This window comes from Mizuhopecten yessoensis, unplaced genomic scaffold (genome assembly GCF_002113885.1).
Source record: "Mizuhopecten yessoensis strain PY_sf001 unplaced genomic scaffold, ASM211388v2 scaffold2691, whole genome shotgun sequence".
Taxonomy (NCBI): domain Eukaryota; kingdom Metazoa; phylum Mollusca; class Bivalvia; order Pectinida; family Pectinidae; genus Mizuhopecten; species Mizuhopecten yessoensis.
The window spans coordinates 396952-424744 of record NW_018404672.1 but is presented as its reverse complement, the minus strand read 5'-3'; the positions used below and the strand labels follow the sequence as shown (position 1 = coordinate 424744).

Sequence of the window (27793 nt, the reverse complement as noted above, 5' to 3'; positions counted from 1 at the left end):
CCTTTCTGTCTCTTCCGTTTCTCTCGTCAATGCCTCTCCCTTTCTGTCTCTTCCGCTTCTCTCATCAATGTCTCTTCCCGTCTGTCTCTTCCGTTTCTCTCGTCAATGTCTTTCCCTTTCGGTCTCTTCCGCTTCTCTTCATAATGTCAATTACCCCCAATTCCGTCCGTCAATATCTCTCCCCTCCTCTCTCTCCGGGACTATCCTCAATGACTTTCTCTTCTTCCACCAAGTCCACCCCTATCCACAATGTCTCTCGACTCCAACCGCCCGCCTCTCCACCCTCCATTTTTCCCTCTGGTTGTCCACCACACGGACAGGTCCAATCAGAATTGTTGTCCACCACAAGGACAAGTCCACTCAGAGATGTTGTCAACCACACGGACAGGTCCACTCAGAGATGTTGTCCACCACACGGACAGGTCCACTCAGAATTGTTGTCCACCACAAGGACAAGTCCACTCAGAGATGTTGTCCACCACACGGACAGGTCCACTCAGAATTGTTGTCCACCACAAGGACAAGTCCCCTCAGAGATGTTGTCCACCACACGGACAGGCCCACTCAGAGATGATGTCCACCACACGGACAGGTCCTCTCAGAGATGTTGTCCACCACACGGACAGGTCCTCTCAAAGATGATGTCCACCACACGGACAGCTCCACTCAGAGATGTTGTCCAACACACGGACAGGTCCACTCAGAGAAGTTGTCCACCACACGGACAGGTCCACTCAGAAATGTTGTCCACCACAAGGACAAGTCCACTCAGAGATGTTGTCCCCCACACGGACAGGTCCACTCAGAATTGTTGTCCACCACAAGGACAAGTCCACTCAGAGATGATGTCCACCACACGGACAGGTCCTCTCAGAGATGATGTCCACCACACGGACAGGTCCTCTCAGAGATGTTGTCCACCACACGGACAGGTCAACTCAGAGATGTTGTCCACCACACGCACAGGTCCCCTCAGAGATGTTGTCCACCACACGGACAGGCCCACTCAGAGATGATGTCCACCACACGGACAGGTCCTCTCAGAGATGTTGTCCACCACACGGACAGGTCCTCTCAGAGATGTTGTCCACCACACGGACAGGTCCTCTCAAAGATGATGTCCTCCACACGGACAGCTCCACTCAGAGATGTTGTCCCCCACACGGACAGGTCCACTCAGAGATGTTGTCCCCCACACGGACAGGTCCTCTCAAAGATGATGTCCACCACACGGACAGCTCCACTCAGAGATGTTGTCCAACACACGGACAGGTCCACTCAGAGAAGTTGTCCACCACACGGACAGGTCCACTCAGAGATGTTGTCCACCACCCGGACAGGTCACATGTGGATACGGTATCAAATCAGAGGTGTACCTACAGAACTGATTAACATAGCCTGTAATATCTACCAAGTTGTTTAGCTACTTATACCTAATACGTTTTGATACTGTATACTATATATAGTGTAGTAAAATGTAGGCTAAGCCTGGCAAAATTTATCGTTGTGGCCAAGTTCGAACTAATTAAAGAAAACCGTACAGAATAGCTATGTATATTATTTTTATCTCCCGTTTAGCAAAGTCAACGCACTTAACGCTACCATTAACGATTTTCTTAGGTTTTTAAGGAGGTTTCGAAAACAGGTTTATGGGTCCACATTCCTTATATGGATCCAAAGATGTCGTGGTATCATCTTGAGAGAATATTAGAAAATCCGACTTTTTCATACATGTACATTTATGTAAAGAACGCGGATGAAAATATCCACTCCAGGGGATCATAAATTGTCTCAGCCGAGAGTTTCTATCCAATTTATAGTGTAATTCTAAAGTATTAAATGTTATTCTTAAATGAAATGCATGTAATATGGGAGATAACACATAAATCACAGATAACATATATAACGTGTTAGGTAGCATATACCCTTAAGGTAAATGTGGTGCGTCTAACTACAGACAGATCTTTGGGCCATACGGTTTTATCCAATATCATTGTGCAGGATCTAAGACAGAATACGTTGGCCCGCCATAGTCAGTATCTAGAACACTTATTGCACTGGTTATATTAAGGTCGAATGAGTGTATTGATAAACGGAAATAGGAGGTACATCCCTAGTTGAAAATCCGATGTAGGGAGACAGTATCACAATTTCCGCATATTCTAATGAGTCTAGAGTTGTGATGCATATTATATGTTTATCATTGACAGAACAGCGTGTTCTCTCAATATTAAAGTATTTCAAAGCAATCCAGGCATTAATTGAGTTGGTTTTTTATCAATGAGTCATATGTGTCCATTTTTCTGTACTTCAGGAAACCGGCTACCTATTTCACTACTGTGAAGTTTTTCAAGAAAGATAACTCTTACATGCAATTACTATGTGTATATGGTTTTATTATAAAATGTTATTTTTTAATGGTGACACAAACCTATTACCTTAAAACACGTCAGTCAGAGACAAAAGAAGGGAAAGTATCCAAACATGACCCGACCGGATGCACCGGATGACCCTTCGTTTTAAGACTACACTTAAACTGTTCGAAATTGTGATTTCTTTCTCTAAATAACTTAGATGATCATTGGCTAATTTTGACGCCGAATACAGTTTTCTATGTATAGACTTTAGTTTTAACTGTGTCCCTTCCTTTTAGTAAGTTACAAACATGTATGTTAGACCGCAGGCAAATGAATACGGACCTCAAGTCTTCGTGTAGTAGTCTGTATTTCCGCCTTTCGCACTGAAGACGTGCTAGAGTCTGATAAAGTGTAATGTAAGGCCTTTTAAAGAGGTTTGTGAGCTATGCAAAATGGAAATTCGTGGAAAATGAAAATGAATCTAAAAAACATGCATACACTCAATAATATTATTATGTCCGGGTTATTACATCTACGCGGGCGCGATTACGTGGGGTAATTACACGTCTGCATTCACTACAAGTGTGAGGTTATTACACGATGCGGACACTACATTATTATGTGGGGTTATTACACTATGTGGTCATACCACGTGTTGGGTTATTATAATATACGGATACTACACATGTGGGTTATTACACTAAACGGACACTACACGTGTGGGTTATTACATAATGCAGATTATTACACTAAACGGACACTACACGTGTGGGTTATTACACTATGTGATCATTACACGTGTTGGGTTATTATAATATATGAACACTACACGTGTTGGTTATTACACTAAACGGACACTAAACGTGCGGGTTATTACATTATAAAGACACTACAGTGTGAATTATTACAATATACGGACACTACACGTGTTGGGTTATTATAATATACGGACACTACACGTGTGGGTTATTACACTATGTGGTAGTAACACGTGTTGGGTTATTACACTATACGGACACTACACGTGTGGAATTAATATACGTACTACGGACACTGCACGTGTGGTGTTAATACACATATACGGACACTACACGTGTGAGTTATTACACTATACGGACACTACACATGTGTTGTTTATACAAGTATACGGACACTACCCGTATTTGGGCACCACGTATATGAAAAACAGTGTAGCTCAGATGATTGTGTTGAGTGTATTTGTTGTTTTTGATAGAACCAATTTTAGTTCATAAAACGACAAACAAGTCCACTCGTAAAAATGTTTTTATTTTCATTTTTGAAATACCTGTTTTTGGATATAGACTTTACAGATTACACAGATACACAGAGATACAGACTTCAAAGATTACACAGATACAAAGAGATACAGACTTCACAGATTACACAGATACACAGAGATACAGACTTCACAGATTACACAGATACACAGAGATACAGACTTCACACATTACACAGATACACAGAGATACAGACTTCACAGATTACACAGAGATACAGACTTCACAGATTACACAGACTTCGAGGATTTTCTTCTCTGTCCTCTGGTAGGGGACTGTGAACAAACTAAACCCGATTTATGACAAGTATCGGCGATCTATATCCTGTTCTACAGTATCACGCATACTTTCTGTTCCAATGTCGAGGTTGATGAATATTTCAGTTTGGTTATACTAATGGGTGTGATATATACGTACGACATCAATACTACCAGCGCTGAGCATACACGGATCCAACACAAGCGGGAACCAAGCCTTACATTAAAGTTTGTACATTACATAACACTGCCCAGAACAACATTGAAACATTGCAAAAAATCGGCGCATTTAATTATGATATGGTAATACATGCACATATTTGTATTCGTATTTCAGCGCAAAACCTCAACTCTGTAATGGTTGTTGGTGTAACATAAGTTTGTTGATAGATTTTGTTGTAAGAGTATGTTTTCCAATAAGAGACTTTTAAGCAGGAATTGTCATCCCACACACAGCATAGACACAATTAGCGTTGTTTCACTAAAACGAATTCCTATAGTTGTCAATAGTTTATTTATTTTTTATTAATTATCGTCATATCTTTTAATATTCTAGATCCTTAATATTTTATGTTTCTATATTATCGAATGTTTCAGAACAATTCAGAATAATTAGGTCTTTCAATATACCATTCTTCAAATTGAGTTTCATAGTAATAATATATAGACAGGTGTTCTCCCTTAGATTGATAAAGCAATAGATTAACCCATTCACCCCTGAAGACACATTTGAACTCTTCCAATTCAAAGGTTGGTATAGTTAATTACTAAATTTCAGGGGTGAATGAGTTAACATACTGATATATACTACGTACCTTACACATTATACCGATGCTACATGTTAGAATTAAGGACACGTACTATACAATGTATTACGTAATACACATGTTTTTATTTGCTACTTCCTTATACACTATAACTGTACTAAGAGTTAAGGACACGGCCTACCTACGGAGCCCCCGAAGGGACATGGTACCTACCGTACACATTATAGCACATATTTAGAAAGTTGGGTTCAAACAGCTTTTAGTCATTTATTTCGGAAATGATTGTCTTCATCAAGAAACTTCCACTTTAGCATGTCTTAAATTGCCGCATTGGTTAAGGTATCCGACCGTCTTGATCACTAGTACTCCATCATCGGGTCGCGGATTCGAGGCCTACGTGGGTCAGTCGCCAGGTACTGGCCGCAGGTCGGTGGTTTGGTTGGGTTTAATTTTGTTCAACGTCCTATTAACAGCTAAGGTCATTTAAGGTCATTGTGTCGCCATTTCTCTGTAGAATTCTTCAAATTTTGTAGTTATATTGCTTTGAAGTAATTTTTAAAGAACATTTTCTGCCACAAAAAAAGTATAGGTTGTCATAATTTTAAGGAATTCAAATGGAAATCTATGTAAAAAGGAGTGACTTTTGAAAAAAAAAATGAAAGACACATATTTTGGCAAAATAATGTCAATAAAAATGATACTGACATAGATTAGTATTGTATTAATGTATATCAATTTAATAAATGCTGAAATTATGTCAAACAAATTATCTATAAACGATTAAAAATTGGCATTTTATAATAAAACCATATGCACATTGTAATTGCAGGTAAGAGTTATCTTTCTTGAAAAACTTCACAGTAGTGAAATAGGTAGCCGGTTTCCTGAAGTACAGTAAAATGGATACATGTGGCTCATTGATAAAAAAAACCCACCTGAATTAATACCTGCATTGCTTTGAAATATTTTAATATTAAGAGAAAACACTGTTCTGTCAATAATAAACATACAATATTCATCAGTTTAATATAAAACATTAGAATATGCGGAAATTGTGATACTGTCTCCCTACATCGGATTTTCAACTAGGGATGTACTTCCTACTTCCGTTTATCAATTCACTCCTATGACCTTAAGGACGTGCCTCTATGTGTGTAGTGTATGCGTACGTGTGTGTGTGTGTATGCAGGAGACAGGGTATGTTGGTGTGATTGCCTCCTTGTGATAGCGCGGATCTGATGCCGACTTTAAAGTGCTATCTCACTGAAATGCCATTTCGAAGGCACCACGCACAGCACTCCGCCCGGTCACATGTTGCCATTCTCCTTAATGCTGAAAGTTAAGAAGGGAATAGCAACTACCATTTTAAGGACTTTGGTATGTCCCGGCCTGGGGACAGAACCCATTGCTTTCCTCACCTGGGCGAACGCTTAGCATTCAAGCCAAAAATTAAGTATTGCCAAGCAAGGCGCTAGTAATTAAAAGGTAGCTAGCAGTAAAAATAAAGATAAAGATCCTAAATATTGCAATGGACGCAGCAGATTTATTTTGGTCTCTTTTGTGCCCCCAAATAGAGGACACCAAAGCAAATCCCAAATTCTGCAGGGGGTTCCCACATAAGTCGCCTCCTACGATACATATGCAGTGGGTAACAGCAGGTGTAGTCTTTTCCCGATCCGCCACCTGCACGGGTGCAGGTCTGTGGTGTGTCCGGTTACTCCGGTTTCCCTACCACCAAAACCCGACACATCTTTAAATGACCATATATAGCGGAGAGATATTAGGACGTAAAACACAAACAAACCAATTATATTTTAGCAGTTAACAATTCATTGAAATGCAATTGTAAAAAACAACTGACGACTTTTCAAAATTAAACTAATTACAAGAAATATAAAACCGAGACAAATCATGGGTACAATACAAGATTGAATACTGTGACAACAAAAATGTGCACTATAATGGTAGCAGGAACTGTAGCTCATATTTCAGATACATTGACCCTGCTTTGTTGGATTTTAATGGCTGGCCGTCCTTTCCTAATCTTTCGAATCGGTTTCTCGATCCTGTTTTTTGTGTGTGTTTTGGAAAATAGTCCAACCAACAGGTAGACGTAGACATAGCAGGGGACTGAAAACAATTACTAAATGTGAAACGGTAAGATTCTGTGTTATTTACAACGTACACCACAGGTATATTCACAGACATTCACAGAAAATGTTTTAGATTTATTGCCACCAATAAAATAACTCCATTGGGACGGATGGACGGACGAACTCGTAGCTCTTCTACCTAGGATACAGGAAAGAAAAACAACAAGCAATATTGTTAAAATCCTTTATCAATTGAAACAGTATTTACATATTTATAACATGACATACAATTAAGATATACATCTTGTATGGTAGACGAGTAAAGTGCATATATGTTAAAGTTATACGGTGGTAAAACAGTGGATTATTTTAGTGTCATAATCAAAATCATATCTTATGAAGCTTTCTCCTGACGTTTTACCAGGAAATAATAGACACAAAGACATTTGATTATAGCTGCTTAACCTTCCAGGCATGTTTCCAAATATGAGAAAGACAGACGGTGGAATGAAACCGGAAGAAGATGGAAAGCGGTACGGATATATGGGTAAATATACCCCAAGCTTCCGGTCCGTAAAATTGCAGTTGCACGGGGTTGTGGGCGACGTTCTTGATCTGAAATGTCGTATTTCCCCACATCGTTATGTTACAGAGAAGCAGGAAAGTGACGAACTCTCTTCCCGCCTTTTTTGCCGCATTTATTTGACTTCCGGCGGACATCCCCATTCCCATTATAAGTAACATTGTCTGAAGTGTCGCTTGTACAGTTGCAAAGATGTTTGTAATGATCGTCAACACACCATCGAGTGTGTCAATGACATGAATGCCAGCGAAGATACTAAAGACAGAAAACATGAAAAGTCCACTAAAAGATAACAATGCCAAAACTACCTCCAACTCGTCTGTCAAAGTTCTTGAAAATCTCAAGTGACGCATGCGCCAAACGGCAATGATGGTTGCAATTATCATAAATATGTAGGAGATGTTTTCAATCAGATAAACAATCAAAACGATCATGTGACTCTCATAGCCCGTCTCCGTAACGACACTGAAGAGGATAATTGAAACAACCGATGCAATGAACGTTAAAATTCCCAGAAACAGTCCACGACTGGAGCTTGCGCAGTCAACGCTCATCAGATGTTTGTGAGACACATCACTGTGGTCTGTGGACCTTTTAGAGCCAATGCCGACATTTTGCCACATTACAAAAAATATTCCTGTAAAATAAACGAAAATATTTTGTAGTGTCAAAAGAATATCTATTTTTCGTGGTGTTTGACATGTGAAAACATCTTTTTCAAAATATTCATTAATAGTTTTTAGTTGGAGGTCAATGGTTCTTACACAAACGATGTTATTCTTACATTTAATCTGAATATATTTATTTATTCAAATAAAGCGGCTTGAATAAGCACGAAATGGGAAGTCTGAAGACGACACTTATTCAACAAACCCGCTCAGCTGGTAAGATCTTTCTATGACCTGCATATGACGTATACAAGTACGAACTATATCAAACTTGGAATCGTTGACGAGTTACCATGGTTACCTACCGGCGCAGATGACGCTGTACTCGATAGTGAAAGGGTACAAGTAGGGACTGGCTGACCGCAGAACTTGACCAATCAAGTTACTCCACTGACACGAAAGTTCCGGAAGGGCCGGAAAATACGACAGCTTCATTTCCGAATTTGTCCAAATCTGACTTTCGTTGCGCTCTGTAGAAATGAAAATATTTGATAAGCGTTAAGGAATTTTCTTTGTGATAGATTAAAGGGTAAATGTTATTATTTAACTGCTTTCATTTGACATTCATATTGTCTATGAATGCCAACTGAAAGCAGTTCAATGCTTAATTGTCATTTGCACCATTTAACGGACATATGTTAGCCCAATCACATTTACTACGCCATAAGTGAAAAACGGTAAAGAAATCGTACCTTCTCGCGTTGAATTTAGCCGGGTGTAGTGGTGGGATTTTTGATGGCTGTGTATAGAATGAAGCGTTTCCACGACTATGACTCTGAACCACACACAAACGTTTGTAGCGCTCATGTGCATGAACCCAAACCGGGCGACGGAGGAATGCTGGAGGATGCTCACCTAAACAACAAAATATGGAAGTTGCTTGAAGACGGTCATCTCAGCAACAAATTGTGAGAACGATAAAGGCGCTCACATAAACAAAAAAATGTGAGACTGCCGGAGGTCGTTCACATAAACAAGAATGTATCGCTATGCGGAAAACAATTTGTTAATTTTAATATAGTAAATGTGAAAATTGACCTTTGACCGTTTGTCTCGAATAGCAATTACAAATATACAAATTTGCTTCCTTGACGAGGGAGTATTGTGTACATTGTGGTGACGTTAGACAGGAAGACCCTTTTATCACATACCTGTTGAATCTTGTTATAGTAATACAAGCAGTTTTCAGACCATGAAATACAACGTTCTGTATTGCACATGTGCAATGTGCAATACGGAATGTTGTATTTACCTACTAGACGGAACTACTTTTTTATGGGAATCCACTTGTCATGGCGAACTGAAAAGTACCCGATATTTGCAAAAAATATCAAAGTTTTTAAAATCTTTGTATCGATCTCTACCAAATACGGAAGGTATGTGATAAAAGCAAGACTACACACGTTTTTTTCAACGAATCATTTATTTATTGCGCGGACGTATATATTCGTCCGCGCAATAAATGAGTGCTTTTTGATTCGTTAGAAAAACACAAGTGTGTGGTCTTGCATATGTTTCTAGTCAATATTCATTGTATCAAGTTTGATAAGATTTTACCTGAAGAAACGGTACGGAAACGGAAGTAATCACAATTGATTGAGATCGATCGCCAAAACAACTATGTGCGTACCCACGTATTATACTTACTGTAAAACACATCAGACGAGAGGAATAACATTGAAACATTTCATGAAAAAAATGAACTTACATATTTGAGCAGAGAAGTGTAATTAACACATTTTGAGCGATAAATTATCTTGACATTACAGGATATGAACGTACCTTTGAGTTCCGGAAGAGGAAGAAGAGCTGTGAGAAAGAGAAACAGAACTTGATGGATGGTTTCAGTATCTGAGTGGCGTCCAAGCAGAATCTGTGGTGGTCTCCGATCTCAAAATACTGGCCAAAATACAGTGCATCCAATATCATACTTCCGATGCCAAAACCTGACAGAAAAAATAAACATTGATTTGGTTTGGATTTTATGCTACCTCCCACATTTTACCATTTGCTTTGTGATAGAGTTATCTCCCTTGATATTGTTTTCTTTTGCCTTTATGGTTATGTCGCCATTTTTATATTCATGGATTTGTCAATGTGACGCTTGGTAGTCCGCTTTAAAAGTTACTATGAAAAGCCTTGAATATCTTACCAACAGCTCCCAGACGGAGAAAGAAACTTCCGGTTTCATGCGTTGCGCCTTCAAAACTTATCTTCTTTATGGGTTTTTTAACAACAGTATCGTTTGTGTCCAGTTCGGCATCCCATATTCTCGAACGAACCCATGTACGCATAGAATGAAACCAGAAGGGTACCGGGAGAGGTTCCGACCTCAGCAGGAACACGTAGATAAACAGAAGGAAGGCAAGGCTAGCAGTGTAAACGTAGAGGTAGAAAAACTGAAACGAAAATAACAGAAGGTAAAAAAAAAATCAGAATAGTCTCTTTGTGGATGAATCTAGTACGAACTGAGTCCTTAACACACACAACAGTCGGGAAATGTCGGCACTTTCCGTAGACGAGAAAAATACTTGTGTCGACAGTTCCCGATTGCACTCACAAAAGCGCAATACTTTATTTATCACTCATAGGAGGACAGCGAGGACTACACTCGGGACGTCGTTCCGTGGACCACAGTAGCTGTGACAGCCTGTGCGCATCTGAGGAGCTGTCCGACCTCAGACCGTGACCTGGATCATCCGATGGGCAGGAGTTTTGAATCTCCGAGGGCCCGGTAAGCGACAACTTACACCTCACGTCGACCCACCGACTTCGTCAGTGAGTGTAGACGATAAACACCTCAACCAACCAACCAACAATACCAACCTTATCAGTATATTCTTTTTTCTCTGAGGGATCCGAACATACGGAGTTACACTTACCTCAAACAGGTAATTCTGTCCGGTGTCCGTATGGATAAAAGCCTCGGCGATCGGCAGGACGAGGCCAATTACCACTAGGAGGATTCCGTAAAGTCCGCTCAGGACGATAACAACGTCGTCACGACTGGTCATACGGTCATGGGTCAGAGGACATAGAGAGGTCAAAGAGTTAACATTAAAAATAAATATCTCATGTCAGAGGTCAAACATTAATTAAAACGTCAGTGATAATTTTATTGCAGTAAACAATAAAAGGTCGGGTTTAAATGTTGAAAGATCATCATCATCAAAACCTCAAAGTTTGACAGGTAAAGGTATATTTTTACACACAAAAAAACCCACATAGGAGGTCAGAATATTAACATCAAAATCAAATAACTCAAGGTCAGAAGAGACAAGTTCTGATAGCCAACATGTAAATGCCGAAGAGTAAATATTAAAAGGTCAAAGGGTCAATGAAAAAAAAATATATTTCATATTGCAATAAAGCACAGAAATCATCTGAAATCAACGAAACTATGGACAGGCCGTGTACATATTCGTAGATCCAGGATCATTATAATTTATCAATTTCAGTAATAACGAAATTGACCACAAACATGTAAAAGTTCGAGTAAAACGCTTGTTTGAATTGCCGTTTAAATCGAAGTACAGAATAGTTTTTTTCATAATTATTGTTCTGACACTAATATAAGCAACTTGTGGTATGTATGGAAATTAAAAAAACCATTTGTTATTACTAGAACAATAACAGTATCGCTGACGAGTTAATTCATGAGTGAAATGATGTCAACAATTTTCGGAAACCCATCTTTAAAAGTTACTAAATCTGAATCTAAATGTATTACATACTATGTAACGTTTGTTTCGGTTTTCATACCATTTTGTATGTGCTTACCTGACACCCATTGAGATGACGTCATCTTTTCCGTCATACATCAGATTGTCAAAAGATGTCACTTCTGGTACAACAGTGAGAGGAGCGGCTTCTCCATCGTAATTCGTCACTTCCGGTTCTGTTTGAAGTATAAAGCGATTTCTGAATAAATCTTGTTTACTCTGGGGTTTTTTCCTCGATTTAAAAAAAAAAAATCTTGCTCAAGTTCTCTCAAATAATCAAATATCTTGAAATCTGAGAATCAGTTTGTGTAATAGTTTTATAAGCGGGTTGCACCAGTGATACGCAGGCCGTTTTCATTTAAACAGTCCACCCGGTCGGACCACTGTTGTTCGTTTATTAAATAAGGTCGGACCTAGTAATCTGATGCTGCTTTCAGGCGAGCCTTGACAAAGCCTTGCAAGACCTGCATAAATATTTGCAGGTCCGCCATGATTCATACCCGAAAATGTTACATTTATAAACGGTCAAACCGGTTGTTCCGCAAAAACGAACAGGCCCCTGCAGACTGCGACGATTTTGCCCGATCGTGAGTTTTCCCTTTCCTGACAGTAACGTCCTTGCTTCCCCAGATACGGTTTTTACATATCGCATCTGATTGGTATTTAAGGAGTTGCTTCGAATATCACTATTTCTTTGAAAGATGTCCACGGCTGACGAACAAACTTTCAACATAAGGTTTTGAGAGATACCGGTTGATGACGACTCTCGGCTATATTTATGGTCGCCATTCTGATCTCATCTCGGGAAATTGTTCTTTGCTATATCCTTAAGCGATATGAAAGTCAATTATATTAATTTCGCTCTTTATTGTGGCATGTGGTTTCGTTGTCACTACCCAAGTTTCTTTTTGAACACGTGATATTACTTGACGCTGACCTAGATTTAATTGACATGGCGGGTATCGTCGATGACGCAGAAGACGCTTACCATTCCTGAACACCTGGTCGTATTCTCCTTTTACTTTTCAGTTGCCTCCATGCAAATCATATCGTTTGTTCGTATTTTGCCAAGTTTCATCATTTCTATTTCAACGTATTTTTTCACCCACGGTATCCACTTGTTGCAGTTTTGCGTAACGCATTAAAACTAGCAATCTAAAACCACCGGGAGGCCATCTTTAAAGTTATATAATATATTACCGCTGTTGTGTTTACCTTGTATCTAGGTTAACGCGTCAGTAAGGTATGACAGGTATGATGGTCATGTTATGTACGACTCCGTTTGATGGATACACTTTACCTTGACTGTACGTACTAGTATGTAGTTTGGGGAACGACACCCGACGGCAACATACCGAAATTGCAAGTGTAACACGTTCGGGAGGTCACCCATCCAACTACTGACCACGCTCAAGGTTGCTGAACTAGTGAGCGGGTCCTTTTTTCCGCCAACAATATTGCCTTTAGCAACACATTCTTTTAATTCTCACGTAACGTCAAACACGAAATTAACCTAGATATCATTATCACTTCTAGCAATCAAGGTCTCTGTAGAACATCAAACGCACTTTGATGACATTTTGTGACGCGTTTTCAATTTTTAAGAGTACGAAAAAACTTGTTGCTGCTGCAATAAGATTAACTCTGAACTATTTTTACAAGTAAATGCTATACCAAAGCTTTAAATTTCAAGTCAAATAATTGTTTTTGAATAAGCACTATCAGTTAAAAATCTTGAAGCGAGTAAAAAAAATTGTCTTTAATTTCTGATTAATTTTCCATTATTTTCGTTTTCATGAAGTGATCAGAATAGTTATTTATATATACAAAGTTTCATTATTGAATTTTGTTTTACAAATATGTTTTTTTTTCTCGCTGTGAAAATCTAAACATGCATATTTGCCCCTGTCGTAAACAACCTTGATCTCAAATGAGACAATTATAACATTTACCTCGTGCAACATTTTGTTATATTCACTTGAAGACTCTTTATTAACCGATCAAGAACAACCGATCTTGAATTTATCGGATTTCACTTGTGAATATAGTTCTAATAAGCTGTAACGGAGAATTTAACAAAACATTAAAAATAAAAATAAACCACTGAGATAGTTGTAATTCTCTGATGTATATTTTTCACACATTGTCAACACCTGTTATAACAGTACTGGTAAAACAGATCTGTCACACCTTATAAGTTGACACTAATATTTTTCACGGCTGATGTGGTGTGTGGTTCATTTATACACATCAACTTCACCAAGGCCGCTTCCATTTATCGCGATCCAAACGGTTGGACCGGTTAGACCAGATAATGTTAAATTTAAAAACAGACAAAACGGTTGTTCCGCACAACGGACAGGCCCAAGACTACAGAAACTGGCAACGGCTTTGTTCCCGCTTTACATTAGCATATACATGTATATGCAAAGAATTATATTATATATCTGCATTGTCACAGAGGCGACCGATGGAAAATTTGGCCTCCCCTTAAAACGAAAAGGAGGCATTTATTCAGTCATGAGAGGCGACCAATGTTCATTCTTCTTTGCATTTTCCGAAAAACTCGTTATTCTATAGATTAATAAGGACAAGCACCTCACCCCTTGTAATGAAACCCGAGATTAATATGTTCATATACAAATATACTCAGTAAAATTTGCGCGTCCTTGAACACCGCAACAGCCCAGTTTAACTCCCCGTCACTTTCAACAGAGTGAGGGCCATGGACACCCTTTTTAACAGGACCAAAAGTAGTGTGCTTTCACCGGGGATTGAACCAGAGATCCCGAGCTTTCCCAGTCCATCGCTCTGCCGATTGACCTTAATGATGATTCATATCAAGATACTTTTGAGGTGAAATTGTTAAGGTTTGTTGTTTGTCATGGTTCGAAAACTAATCTTAGAGGTGACTATAAGTATAAATTGGTACGAGACAAACAGAATGATGTCGAACCCCGCTCCCGCGACACACCACATACTTCGTAGTCTCGTTCAACCAGACTCATGTTTGAACGAGACTACACCCTTCGTAATACCACGGACTTCGATCTAATCTAATTCCGTGGTAATACACATGTTTTGTTTTCTTGTTATATTTTGTGTCGTCATTTCCGTATTCCGTATCGGGCATTGCAATGCCGTAAAGTGTAAATCAAAATAACAGCGGGTAAACAATAGTACACGTGCGTGACGATGATATGTCAACACCCGATAATCACACGTACTCCAGAAATAAAAAGCAACCAGACGACTTCAAGAAGGTCATTTTTTTATTTGTAATACAGATGTAGTTCCAAACAATATCACACACCACAAAAATGGAAAATATTTAATAATTTTATTGGTATTTTCCCCCCCAAAAAACACAGTTTAATGGAAGGCTTAGATTTACAGCGAATCTACAAAGTTGCATAACTATGATGTGAATTTTTTAAACGAATTCTGTCGGTTAATTGCGAAAGGGTGGAGCCCCCTAAATCTACTTCCGTCCGTTCATCCACTCAGGGGCCCCAGTTAGGGGGAATTCGTCTAGTTTAGTTCCACGACACCATTTCGAGGACCTCTTACCGATTTCAGTAAAGCAGGCTAGACCTCACGCTGGTCAGCTTGATTTACCGGTCGCTCAAACAGGTTTAACTTCATTGATAAACAAGACGGCTTCGCCAAGGTCCCATTGTGTGGTTATAATTAAGCCATCTAATTTACCTTCCAAAAGGGTAATTGATTTAATTGTTACCTTGTTTCACTCAAAAGCGAATAGGAAATAAGGTGCGAGTCTGGATGTCCCAAAAAGCTAAAACATGTTATAATTTTGTTTACAACACAAATGACATACTACGTTTTTCTATCGTAGGCTACGGGCTGTAGGGTCTGTAATGCATATTTCTCTGCATGCGTTTATCATTTCAGGCTAAAGTAAAAAAAAAATCTTCAACAATTACAACACTCAAGTACAAACTAATTTACGTAGCTAATAGAAATATCGCAGAGAATTACTAAAATAGGGGGAATGAACAACCAATAAACCTTATAAATTTGCAAAACGAAACCGATTCCTCCCGAAGGGTGCATTCTATTTACAAGAAAAACAAACTAAATATTTGTCACCAAATTTTGAACGAATTGCCTACAGCGAATTAATCCTTCAAATACGTTAATGTCTCCATACATACTAAGTGGTTACATACATCTATCTTTCAAGCTATTTTTTTTACATAATAGCCGACAGATGAAATTACAACGGCTCGTTCTCGGTTGATATGTTCATATATTTGCACGTGAAAATCGTGTTCGTTCAGATATGTAAATGAAGCACGTGCGAACCTCGTGCATCTCAGTGTGGTATTTTGATATTGTTGGGTTAAGTCGAAAAATGATTTAAAATTAAACAGTGTTATCCTAATAATCTAATCCCGTTAAATATGTCATAGGGCGGGTGTGACGTTTTGTCAAAAGTAATTGACACGGAAATCTAGACATTTTATCCATTTCATTAATTATTGTCTAAATTTCATGCAACGACTCAAGTAAACTTATATGGTGACATGAATTTTGAAATTTCTGTTTCATTTTGGTCATCTTAAACGTTATCATGCAAGATGACACACTTGAGACCGTGTTATCGTTCCCCCGGGACACCCGTTATAGGCACGTGTTGGCCCTCTCCTAAGGCCGGGACACGTGTTAGAAGTGGTGTTACCCTAGTCCGCTAAAACTGACCATAATCGCAGGCTCAAAAATTCTGATCGGTCGCGTAAACAGGCGACCGATCAGAATTTTTGAGCCTGCGATGTTACCCTTCCGCCGGTTCGCGACACTGGAAGATAATTTCCCGCAATTTAAGTCCACATTAAACATATAGTACGAGTATAATTGATTTGTTGAATACACTACGTTACCTTTCCATGCATCTGTTTCCATCGTGATCCTCTTCTCATCTATTATTCGCTTTCTAAGTTTTTATTGCCGGGCTGGTTAACAAAGTTCAAAGTTCATACAGAAAGGTCAAACAGTGACGCCAAAGGTCAAATGTGATTTGTGCATGCATATATTAAAGTAGAACGTCCCAGCGCCCTGTGGCGTATCTCCGACGAATAAAAAAAAGAGTTCCAATCTGTGCAGTATTTCTCTGATTTGGAGCTGCCTGCTCTTTTGAAATAGTAAAGAGTTAGTATATATATAGGAAATAAATGTATTTTTGTTGTTGTCAGGAAGATAAAGCAATGAGTTTTATCCACTGCGCTTACTAGGATACTATACATTATTTGTTATGAATTTCAAAATGTTCTTATTCTCTAAAACAGTCCCGAGTTATAAATATCTTTATATGTATTAGGAATACAGAGGATGTAATATCTTAATATGGAGGTTAACTTTTCATAAGATACTAAAAAGTGTTTGGACAGATTATTTACAACGTTCTGCTCGCCGCAGATAATATCAAAGAGAGCTGATCGAATCACCAATGCCGCGTTTTAAGACATTTATAAAACAGAACATTGATATATACTTTTCCCGAATTTCAAGGGGTCATGCTCTCTATAGTTTCTTCAAGATTTCTTGGGTCGCGTTCTCTTACTTTCTCTGAAATTTTAGGGATCACGCTCTCTTACGCTCTCTGGAATTCTAGGGATCACGCTCTCTTACGCTCTCTGCAAAGAACGTGTGAGGGCGAAACTTCTGGAATTTGGAGGATGGAAGGCGCATGTCAGAGACTTTAACTCTGTCATGGCATATTCCAAGGGTGCAGAATACGTGAGTGTAACCCTGGACCTTCAAGGATAGGTGGCGCTTACAGACTTATTTTTGTCATTACATTCCAAAAGTGCAGAGCACGCGGCGTGGTCGCCCCGATGCAATTTATAGATGAGTTGTTGTTGATATTTTTTAGTTGTTGCTACAAATGGTGATTGTAAGAGAACGTAAGTGATGAATAGAGGTTCACTGGTGTACGTGGTGGTAAGCAGTTCATTGCTACCCAGTCTTTATAGAGGTTCACTGGTGTACGTGGTGGTAAACAGTTCATTGCTACCCAGTCTTTATAGAGGTTCACTGGTGTACGTGGTGGTAAACAGTTCATTGCTACCCAGTCTTTATAGAGGTTCACTGGTGTACGTGGTGGTAAACAGTTCATTGCTACCCAGTCTTTATAGAGGTTCACTGGTGTACGTGGTGGTAAACAGTTCATTGCTACCCAGTCTTTATAGAGGTTCACTGGTGTACGTGGTGGTAAACAGTTCATTGCTACCCAGTCTTTATAGAGGTTCACTGGTGTACGTGGTGGTAAACAGTTCATTGCTACCCAGTCTTTATAGAGGTTCACTGGTGTACGTGGTGGTAAACAGTTCATTGCTACCCAGTCTTTATAGAGGTTCACTGGTGTACGTGGTGGTAAACAGTTCATTGCTACCCAGTCTTTATAGAGGTTCACTGGTGTACGTGGTGGTAAACAGTTCATTGCTACCCAGTCTTTATAGAGGTTCACTGGTGTACGTGGTGGTAAACAGTTCATTGCTACCCAGTCTTTATAGAGGTTCACTGGTGTACGTGGTGGTAAACAGTTCATTGCTACCCAGTCTTTATAGAGGTTCACTGGTGTACGTGGTGGTAAACAGTTCATTGCTACCCAGTCTTTATAGAGGTTCACTGGTGTACGTGGTGGTAAACAGTTCATTGCTACCCAGTCTTTATAGAGGTTCACTGGTGTACGTGGTGGTAAACAGTTCATTGCTACCCAGTCTTTATAGAGGTTCACTGGTGTACGTGGTGGTAAACAGTTCATTGCTACCCAGTCTTTATAGAGGTTCACTGGTGTACGTGGTGGTAAACAGTTCATTGCTACCCAGTCTTTATAGAGGTTCACTGGTGTACGTGGTGGTAAACAGTTCATTGCTACCCAGTCTTTATAGAGGTTCACTGGTGTACGTGGTGGTAAACAGTTCATTGCTACCCAGTCTTTATAGAGGTTCACTGGTGTACGTGGTGGTAAACAGTTCATTGCTACCCAGTCTTTATAGAGGTTCACTGGTGTACGTGGTGGTAAACAGTTCATTGCTACCCAGTCTTTATAGAGGTTCACTGGTGTACGTGGTGGTAAACAGTTCATTGCTACCCAGTCTTTATAGAGGTTCACTGGTGTACGTGGTGGTAAACAGTTCATTGCTACCCAGTCTTTATAGAGGTTCACTGGTGTACGTGGTGGTAAACAGTTCATTGCTACCCAGTCTTTATAGAGGTTCACTGGTGTACGTGGTGGTAAACAGTTCATTGCTACCCAGTCTTTATAGAGGTTCACTGGTGTACGTGGTGGTAAACAGTTCATTGCTACCCAGTCTTTATAGAGGTTCACTGGTGTACGTGGTGGTAAACAGTTCATTGCTACCCAGTCTTTATAGAGGTTCACTGGTGTACGTGGTGGTAAACAGTTCATTGCTACCCAGTCTTTATAGAGGTTCACTGGTGTACGTGGTGGTAAACAGTTCATTGCTACCCAGTCTTTATAGAGGTTCACTGGTGTACGTGGTGGTAAACAGTTCATTGCTACCCAGTCTTTATAGAGGTTCACTGGTGTACGTGGTGGTAAACAGTTCATTGCTACCCAGTCTTTATAGAGGTTCACTGGTGTACGTGGTGGTAAACAGTTCATTGCTACCCAGTCTTTATAGAGGTTCACTGGTGTACGTGGTGGTAAACAGTTCATTGCTACCCAGTCTTTATAGAGGTTCACTGGTGTACGTGGTGGTAAACAGTTCATTGCTACCCAGTCTTTATAGAGGTTCACTGGTGTACGTGGTGGTAAACAGTTCATTGCTACCCAGTCTTTATAGAGGTTCACTGGTGTACGTGGTGGTAAACAGTTCATTGCTACCCAGTCTTTATAGAGGTTCACTGGTGTACGTGGTGGTAAACAGTTCATTGCTACCCAGTCTTTATAGAGGTTCACTGGTGTACGTGGTGGTAAACAGTTCATTGCTACCCAGTCTTTATAGAGGTTCACTGGTGTACGTGGTGGTAAACAGTTCATTGCTACCCAGTCTTTGTAGAGGTTCACTGGTGTACGTGGTGGTAAACAGTTCATTGCTACCCAGTCTTTATGGAGGTTCAAAATGATGTCATCAGTCCCGTTCACCTATACAGATGTTCAGTGTATCTGGTATTTCACTTGACTTTTTTTCTGTAGAGTTCATGGGTACCGATGCTCATTTAGGTAAAGTCTTCGTGAAAGTTTATTTATAAACAGCCTTCATTGTCAAGTATACTGGACAACGGGAACGGGAGTACCTCAAAGTTTGTCTTAAAGTGTATTTGGCAATTGGGACGGGATTGCCTGAAATCTTGTCATTTGACAATGGGGACGGGATTGCCTGAAATCTTGTCATTTGACAATGGGGACGGGATTGCCTGAAATCTTGTCATTTGGCAATGGGGACAGAATTGCCAGAAATCTTGTCATTTGGCAATGGGGACAGGATTGCCAGAAATCTTGTCATTTGATAACGTGGAATGGAGCATTTGAAATCTTGGTCAGTATTATAGACAACGGGGAATGAAGCATCTGAAATCTTGGTCAGTAGTATAGACAACGGGGAATGAAGCATCTGAAATCTTGGTCAGTATTATAGACAACAGGGAAGGGAGTAACCGGAAACTTGTCCAGTATACTGGACAACAGGGAATATAGTACCAAAATCGTGTCCAGTATTCCTCTAGGGTATATTCATATATATATACGTATTTATTAAACTTTTTTTTGGATAAAAAAAATCAAGAACCTTTTCCTCCATGGTTACCACATCAATATTGAATACTGGTGAATGTCATTGATTGAAAAAAACATATTTGACCTCTGTGATTCTAAATCAAACTTGATAGATCTTCATCCAATCATGCTATTGGCCAAATATCACTCTATGCTTTTTAGCTCACTGCGGCGTCTGTCGTCAACTTTTTCTTTTGAACGAATTCTTCCGAAGAACTGGAGGTCCTAGGGTCGTGCTGTTTGGCAAGAAGATACCTGGGATAGAGTGCCATAGAGTTTCCTCATTTAAATGACCTTGACCTATTACTTTCATGGTAACAGGGGTCAAATATGTTAAAAACTTCAATCAACAATACCCTAAGAACCATTCGGACTAGAGTCATAATACTTTGGTATGTTATGTAGACCAGCTGTGTGAATCTGTTTTTATCATAGTAATGAGGTCAAAGGTGAACTTTAAGTGCTATTCGGGGGTCAAAGGTCAACATGGGTTGAAAGCTTTAACAATCTTCTTCTCAAATTCCATAAGACCCAGGGTCATAATATTTGACCAGTAGGTATATGGGATCGAATGATATAAAGTTTCCTCATTAAAATGACATTAACCTAGTTTCAAGGTCACAGGGGTCAAATATGTTTAAAAACTTCCAACAACAATATCTTAAAAACCATTTGGTCTAGTCATGATACTTGGGTATGTTATGAAGATCAGCTGTGTGAATCTTTTTCTTTATTTCAGAAATGAGGTCAAAGGCCAACTTTAAGTGCTAGTCGGGGGTCAAAGGTCAACATGGGTTGAAAGCTTTAACAATCTTCTTCTCAAATTCCATAAGGCCCAGCGTCATGATATTTGGCGAGTAGTTACCTTGGATGGAGTGCTATAAAGTTTCCTCATTAAAATGACCTTGACCTAGTTTCAATGTCACATGTGTGGAATACGTTAAAAACCTCAAACAACAATATCCTAAGAAAAATTTGGTCTGGAGTTATGATACTTGGGTATGTTATGTAAACCAGATGTGTGAATCTTTTTCTTTATTACAGAAATGAGGTCAAAGGCGAACTTTAAGTGCTAGCCGGAGTCAAAGGTCAACGATGGTTAAAAGCTTTAAAATTGAAATTTCAAATTTCAAACAACAACATCTTTAGAACCGTTTAAAATATGTTGAAATGTCTTGTGTTCTAGTTACCAAATTTGGTATGAAGATACCTTGTTTCATGTAACAAAAGAAACAGGTGAGCGATACAGGCCGTCTTGTTGGTTATTTAGAAGTCTTCATTTAAAGGTTTTCAACACATTTGATCACATCCTCAAGATTTCATGGGTTATGTCACTAACATTCTCTGCACCCCTGGAATAGTTCATGACAAAATTGAAGGCAGCAATTTGCTGTTTGATTGGTTTCATGTAAAAAAAAATCCTGACCAATCCCTAGACTGATGCCTGTCACAGATAACAGAGGATCAACACCCAACTACAAAGCCAGTCAACTTTACCATTACAGGGTATATTGCCTCTATATTCCTTTGAAGTACATCAAAGAATTAAACCAGTTAACTTGTTAGCTCACCTGGCACGAAGTGCCAAGTGAGCTTATGCCGTGGCGCGGCGTCCGTCGTCCGTCCGTCCGTCCGTCCGTCCGTCCTCGTCCGTCAACTTTTCCTTTAAACAACTTCTTCTGAAGAACGAACAGGCATAGAGTCATGATATTTGGCTGAAAGCTTCGTTGGTAGGAGCCCTACAAAGTTTGAGAACGAAAATGACCTTGACCTACTTTCAAAGTCACAGGGGTCAAATATGTCAAAAACTTCAAACGACTTCTTCTGAAGAACTAAAAGGTATAGAATCTTCATATTTGGCTGATGGCTTCCTGGGATAGAGCCCAACAAAGTTTGAGAATGAAAATTAGTTTGACCTACTTTCAAGGTCACAGGGGTCATATATCTCAAAAGCTTCAAATGACTTCTTCTGAAGAACTGAAAGGTATAGAATCTTTATTTTTGATTGATGGCTTCCTTGGATAGAGCCCGACAAAGTTTGAGAATGAAAATGACCTTGACCTTCTTTCAAGGTCACAGGAGTCAAATGAGTCAGACACTTCAAACGACTTCTTCTTAAGGACTGAAAGGTATATAATCTTCATATTTGGCAGGTGGCTTCCTAGGAAAGAGCCAAACAAAGTTTGCGAATGAAAATGACCTTGGCCTACTTTCAAGGTCACAGCGTTCGAATATGTCAAACAATTCAAACAGCAGCTTCTTCTTAAGAATTAAAAGGCATAAAATTATAATATTTGGCTGGTGACTTCCCGGAATAGAGCTCACCAAAGTTTGCAAATGAAAATGACCTCAGCCTACTTTAGAGGTCACAGAGGTCAAAAACATTTTAATGGATTTGTTCTTGAGAACTAAAAGGAATGGATTCATAAGATTTGGCTGGTAGCTTTTTGGAATAGAGCTAACCAATTTGAGAAGGAAAATGACATTGACCTACTTACAAGATCACAGGGAAAAATATGTCAAGCGACTTCTGAAGAAGAACCAAAAAGCATAGAATCTTATAATAATATTTTGCTGGTAGTTTCAACAGATGGAGCCAACAAAGTTTGCGTGGGAAATATTGTTAGTGCAATATAATATTTAATGAGAATATTTTGCTATGACTGCTTAAATATTCAGGTGAGCGATACAGGCCCTCTTGGGCCTCTTGTATTATTCCCACCGAGCCTTTTATTTTGCAATGGTATATTCCAGGGGTGTAGACAACATTGGTGAACGTAACCCTTTGAATTTTGACCCTTTTGACCTTGAAAGAAGGTCGAAGTCATTAACTTGAACAAACTTCACCCAAGCATGCTACTGGCCAAATATCATCACATTGAGACTTTTGGTTATTAAGAAGAAGTCGTTTAAATTACAAGAGGCCCAGAGGGCCTGTATTGCTCATTTGGATATTTAAGCAGTCATAGCAAATCATTCTCATTAAATATTATACTGTACAACAAATATTTCAATCCATTGAAGCCACCAGCCAAATATTATTATATGATTCTATGCTTTTCGGTTCTTCAGAAGAGATTGTTTGAAGTGTTTGACATATTTGTTCCTGTAACCTGGTAAGTAGCTCGAGGTCATTTTCCTTCTCAAACTTTGTTGGCTCTATCCCAACCAGCTACCAGCCGAATCTTATGAATCCATGCGTTTTAGTTATACAGAACAAGTCATTTGAATTGTTGTTGTCCTCCTGTGACCTTTAAAGTAGGTTCAGGTCATTTTCATTCGTATACTTTGATGAACACTATCCTAAGAAGTCACCAGCAAAATATTATGATTCTATGCCTTTTGATGATTCAGAAAAAGTGATTTTATATTTTTGACATATTTGACCCCTGTGACCTTGAAAGTATGTCATTTTTTTTTTTTTTTTAAACTTCATTGACCTCAATGCAATGAAGATACCAACCAAATATTAGGATTCTATACCTTTCAATTTCTTCAGAAAAAGTCGTTTGAAGTGTTTGACATATTTGATCCCTGTCAAGTTAATTTTTACTTGAAGACTTTGTCGAACTCTTTAGAATGAAGCTTTCAGCCAAATATCATGCCTCTAGGCCTGTAAATTATTCAGAAGAAGTCGTTTAATGTGTTTGATATATTTGACCCAGGACTTTAAAAGTAGGTCAAGGTCATTTTCATTCTCAAACTTTGTCAGTCTCCACCAATAGAAGCTAACAACCAAATATGAAGATTCTATACCTTTCAGTTCTTCAGAAGAAATGTTTGAAGCGTTTTAATGACATATTTGACTACTTTGTCAGGCTCCATTCCAGGATGTTACTGGTCAAATATAATGACTGTAGGACTTTTGGACCTTCAGAAGAAGTTGACTGATGGACAATGGACGGATGCCGCGCCATGGTATAAGCTCACATGCGTTTCGTGCAGTTGAGCTAATAACGTTGACACCGGATGGACAGATGGATTGATGACAGACAACACACGACCTTTTGGGCTAGGATACTGTACATAAAATCTAGAAATGTTGTTCTCTTTAAAGAGGTGTAAGAAAAAATACAGGAGAAATGTAGCTTTGCATCGATTTATTAAATCTTCAATATAATTATGTACATTCATTTTAGTAAATATATACACTACAAAAATTTACAATTGTTCAAAACAGTAGGCCAATGTACAGGAGAGAAACTTTACAAGGATACCTCAGTTACTAATACCCACAACATATTTAAGTCACCTGATATACATAAGGCTTAACAAACACTAATCTGTACTGAAGTCTTGTTCAAATGGACACCTGAAAAATCACGAAACTTCATTTCAACTGATTAGGAAAATAATTCACGAATTACAAAAGCAAGTCAAAAGATAATTTTTCTTATATATTGTTATTGTTGAAGCCGCACGCTCAAATTTGCTAGTCACAGACAGGATATTTATTCAAATGTGATTTATATAAGACTTGCTTTGCTATATGCCTCAGTATGATAAACTAATGTAAGGATTTAAAAAAAACCACCAATATTCTGAGAAAGTGTGAAAGCAAATCCAAATACAATCCACTGCGTCAATAACGACCACATTGGCTCTTAAATGGGTGATCTCAGCACTAATTGTGTAGAAATTAATACAAAATTCTCTTTTAAGTCTTAAATATCTAGTACATTTATAAATTGCGTAGTAAAACGGTGATTTCAAGACTTGTTAACACACATGCTAAACTAAGTCTAGGAAAGATTACTGGATTCTTGGGTGTTCATTTAATATATCTGACATAAACACACATCATACTTATTTGTTATTTATGATATTTTTTCAGAACCATACTTACTTCAATTTTGCTATAAATTGATACTAACAGAAATGAAGAACGTCTAAAACTCAAAAGCATAGGAAAATATTTTCCAAAATACCATGGCTGTGCAAACTACAAAATAAAATATTGGATTCATGATTTGAATGGCGTAAATACTGTAAACTATTAACAAAATCACTCACATGAGGCTGTATTTGATGGAGAAATAATTTCAACAGAACTACGAATTAAGTCACAATATATCAGTTAGTTATAAGACAAGCACCTGTTCCCGACAGAGTGACAGACATTGCCCACTTATCATGCCAGTTTAATTTACCTTTCAACAAATGCAGGTTCTTTGGAATGTGAGTGTTTTTTACTTATTGTGCATATACTGCAGGAGATTATAATTCACTGTAAAATTTTGCTGGGTGTTTTATTTCACCTGATCATTGATGGCCACAAATATATCAAAATTAAATCCCTCACAAATAATACGAATTCTACAAGATGTGAAGCCAGGACACAACGATAGATGATTTTACAGTATCACTTTTTTCTTAAACATACCATTCAGCATTGCTGAAGTGTTCAGACAAAATGAAAAATCTTTCTCTATTACACGATGAGTAGAAATTATCATATTTTTTGTTGTTGCCTTTTTTACATTTCACACTTTTCATTGATGAACTTATTGAAATCTAGTAACCAATTTAATTAAGTTCCAATGAGGGTCAACATGACCACGTCAATATAGACCATCGGATGACAGCTTCATACTGGTTTATCTTAAATTGACATGTGGTCCATCACATAATGTCGTGACCTGTACACATGACGCCTTCCACCAGATGGATGGGCTAATAGAATCTTTCCCAACATGGGATTAAGACAGAAACTCTACCATAAGATGCACAAAGCGGGGAATAATTCATTTTCTCCCACCTCAAAATGAAGTTGTGGTTGTGGTTGCATGAAACTCAAACACTGATAGCATTGTTTTCAGGCAGACCCACTTTATTATCTTACTTGGTTGGCAGAGGTTGACATGACGTCATACAGTTGTTATACCTGGGGATTCCCCTTGTCTTTACCCTATGGTGGGACAGAGAAATCTTTCCCTGACCAGGAGTGTGGATATCTCTGTCATATGGGGGGGGGGGGGGGGGGGGAAATTCTCCCACCTTCCACTGAATTTTTCTCCTGTTTCAGTTTTTTAATGGGAGAGGCCAATTGCAAAACAGGAAAAAACAAAGATCAAAAATACTTTTGAAAGGATGGGAGAAAACGAATCTTTCTTTACCTTCAGAGTGTGCCGGCAAAATCTGAACTCTCAGGATGAGATACTCGAAAGTCTTAACCCTTGGCTCGTAACAAGCCTCAGNCGTCATTACAGCGACATACCGCCCAGACTAATCCAGGGTATGTACTTATATATAAACTTTACATTACAACAATGATGAAAACAATCATAAAACTACTATTTAACACTCTTGTTGGCCCGGATGTAAGTGTGCAGGGGTCTTGATGTGGGAGGAAACCGGAGTAACCAAAGAAAAAACCAACGTGGTCGGGCAGGTGACCCCATACCTTTTCACGTTCGATTGGGGAATCGAACCCCGTCCACCTTGGTGAAAGGAAAATGCGCTATCCACGGCTCCACCCAGCCAGGGACAGATTTTGCTGTCAAATCCTCAGAGTAAGGGAAGATTCTATAAGTGACACGTTCGTGTTTACTCGTGAGCAATCATGTGGTAAAGTGTGGACAATTATTTGACACTCTCCAGGTGACATGGGGACAATTATATGACACCCCCTCGGTGAAGTGTGGACATGTGATCCACAGCCACCAGCCACCCCGTACATAACATAAGGTACCTTTGCACTGCCTGGACTTGGAAAGCCTTCACCATAGAGATTTACAATAAAATCATAAATTTTCGTGGGACATTAAATTTCGTTTATTTCGTGGATAACAAAAATCAACAAAATCAAATCCCCACGAAAACATAAATTTGGTATGATAAAGATAGGGGAAAGTCAGAAATCAGCAAAATATAATGTCCTTGAAACAGGCTAAATATAATGTCCTTGAAACAGGCTAGTATATGAAAACCACAAAATTTTAACCCTACAAAAATAAATGATTCTACAGTATTATTGCATCATCCCATATTAAAACTTATAACATCATAATAATAATTATTTACAAACAATGATCTGGGTCAACAATGTAACAGAATCAAGCCAGCAGAATACAGTGTCTCAGCTGATAATATTTATATATGTTTTAGTAAAACTAATGAGGTCTCTATGTAATCCCTAACCTAACATATACATAGTCCCTATACTAACCTATACATGCACACATGAACTAGAAAATTGGTTCTTCCCACTCTCAACTACCAAGAAAACATTAAAAAAATGCATGAATTTTTTAAGAACTTATCAATTCAAAATTGAGATACCGTAAA

At 38.8% G+C, this 27793-nt stretch overlaps 2 protein-coding genes across 2 annotated transcripts; one reads left to right on the top strand and one right to left on the bottom strand.

Annotated features, from left to right (window-relative positions):
* Positions 1–209: 209 nt before the first annotated feature.
* On the top strand, positions 210–1016 carry LOC110446432. Its single transcript, XM_021491585.1, has one exon. It carries the CDS (start codon positions 210–212, stop codon positions 1014–1016), a length of 807 nt encoding a protein of 268 aa, XP_021347260.1.
* Positions 1017–7021: 6005 nt separating this feature from the next.
* On the bottom strand, positions 7022–16731 carry LOC110446402 (otopetrin-2-like). Its single transcript, XM_021491533.1, has 8 exons — positions 16647–16731; positions 11804–11921; positions 10906–11029; positions 10176–10422; positions 9806–9969; positions 8716–8878; positions 8329–8493; positions 7022–7992 (listed from the first exon to the last, which is right to left on the bottom strand). The coding sequence occupies exons 1-8, from the start codon at positions 16666–16668 to the stop codon at positions 7223–7225; spliced, it is 1773 nt and encodes a 590-aa protein (XP_021347208.1). The 5' UTR covers positions 16669–16731; the 3' UTR covers positions 7022–7222.
* Between the last annotated feature and the right edge of the window lie 11062 nt (positions 16732–27793).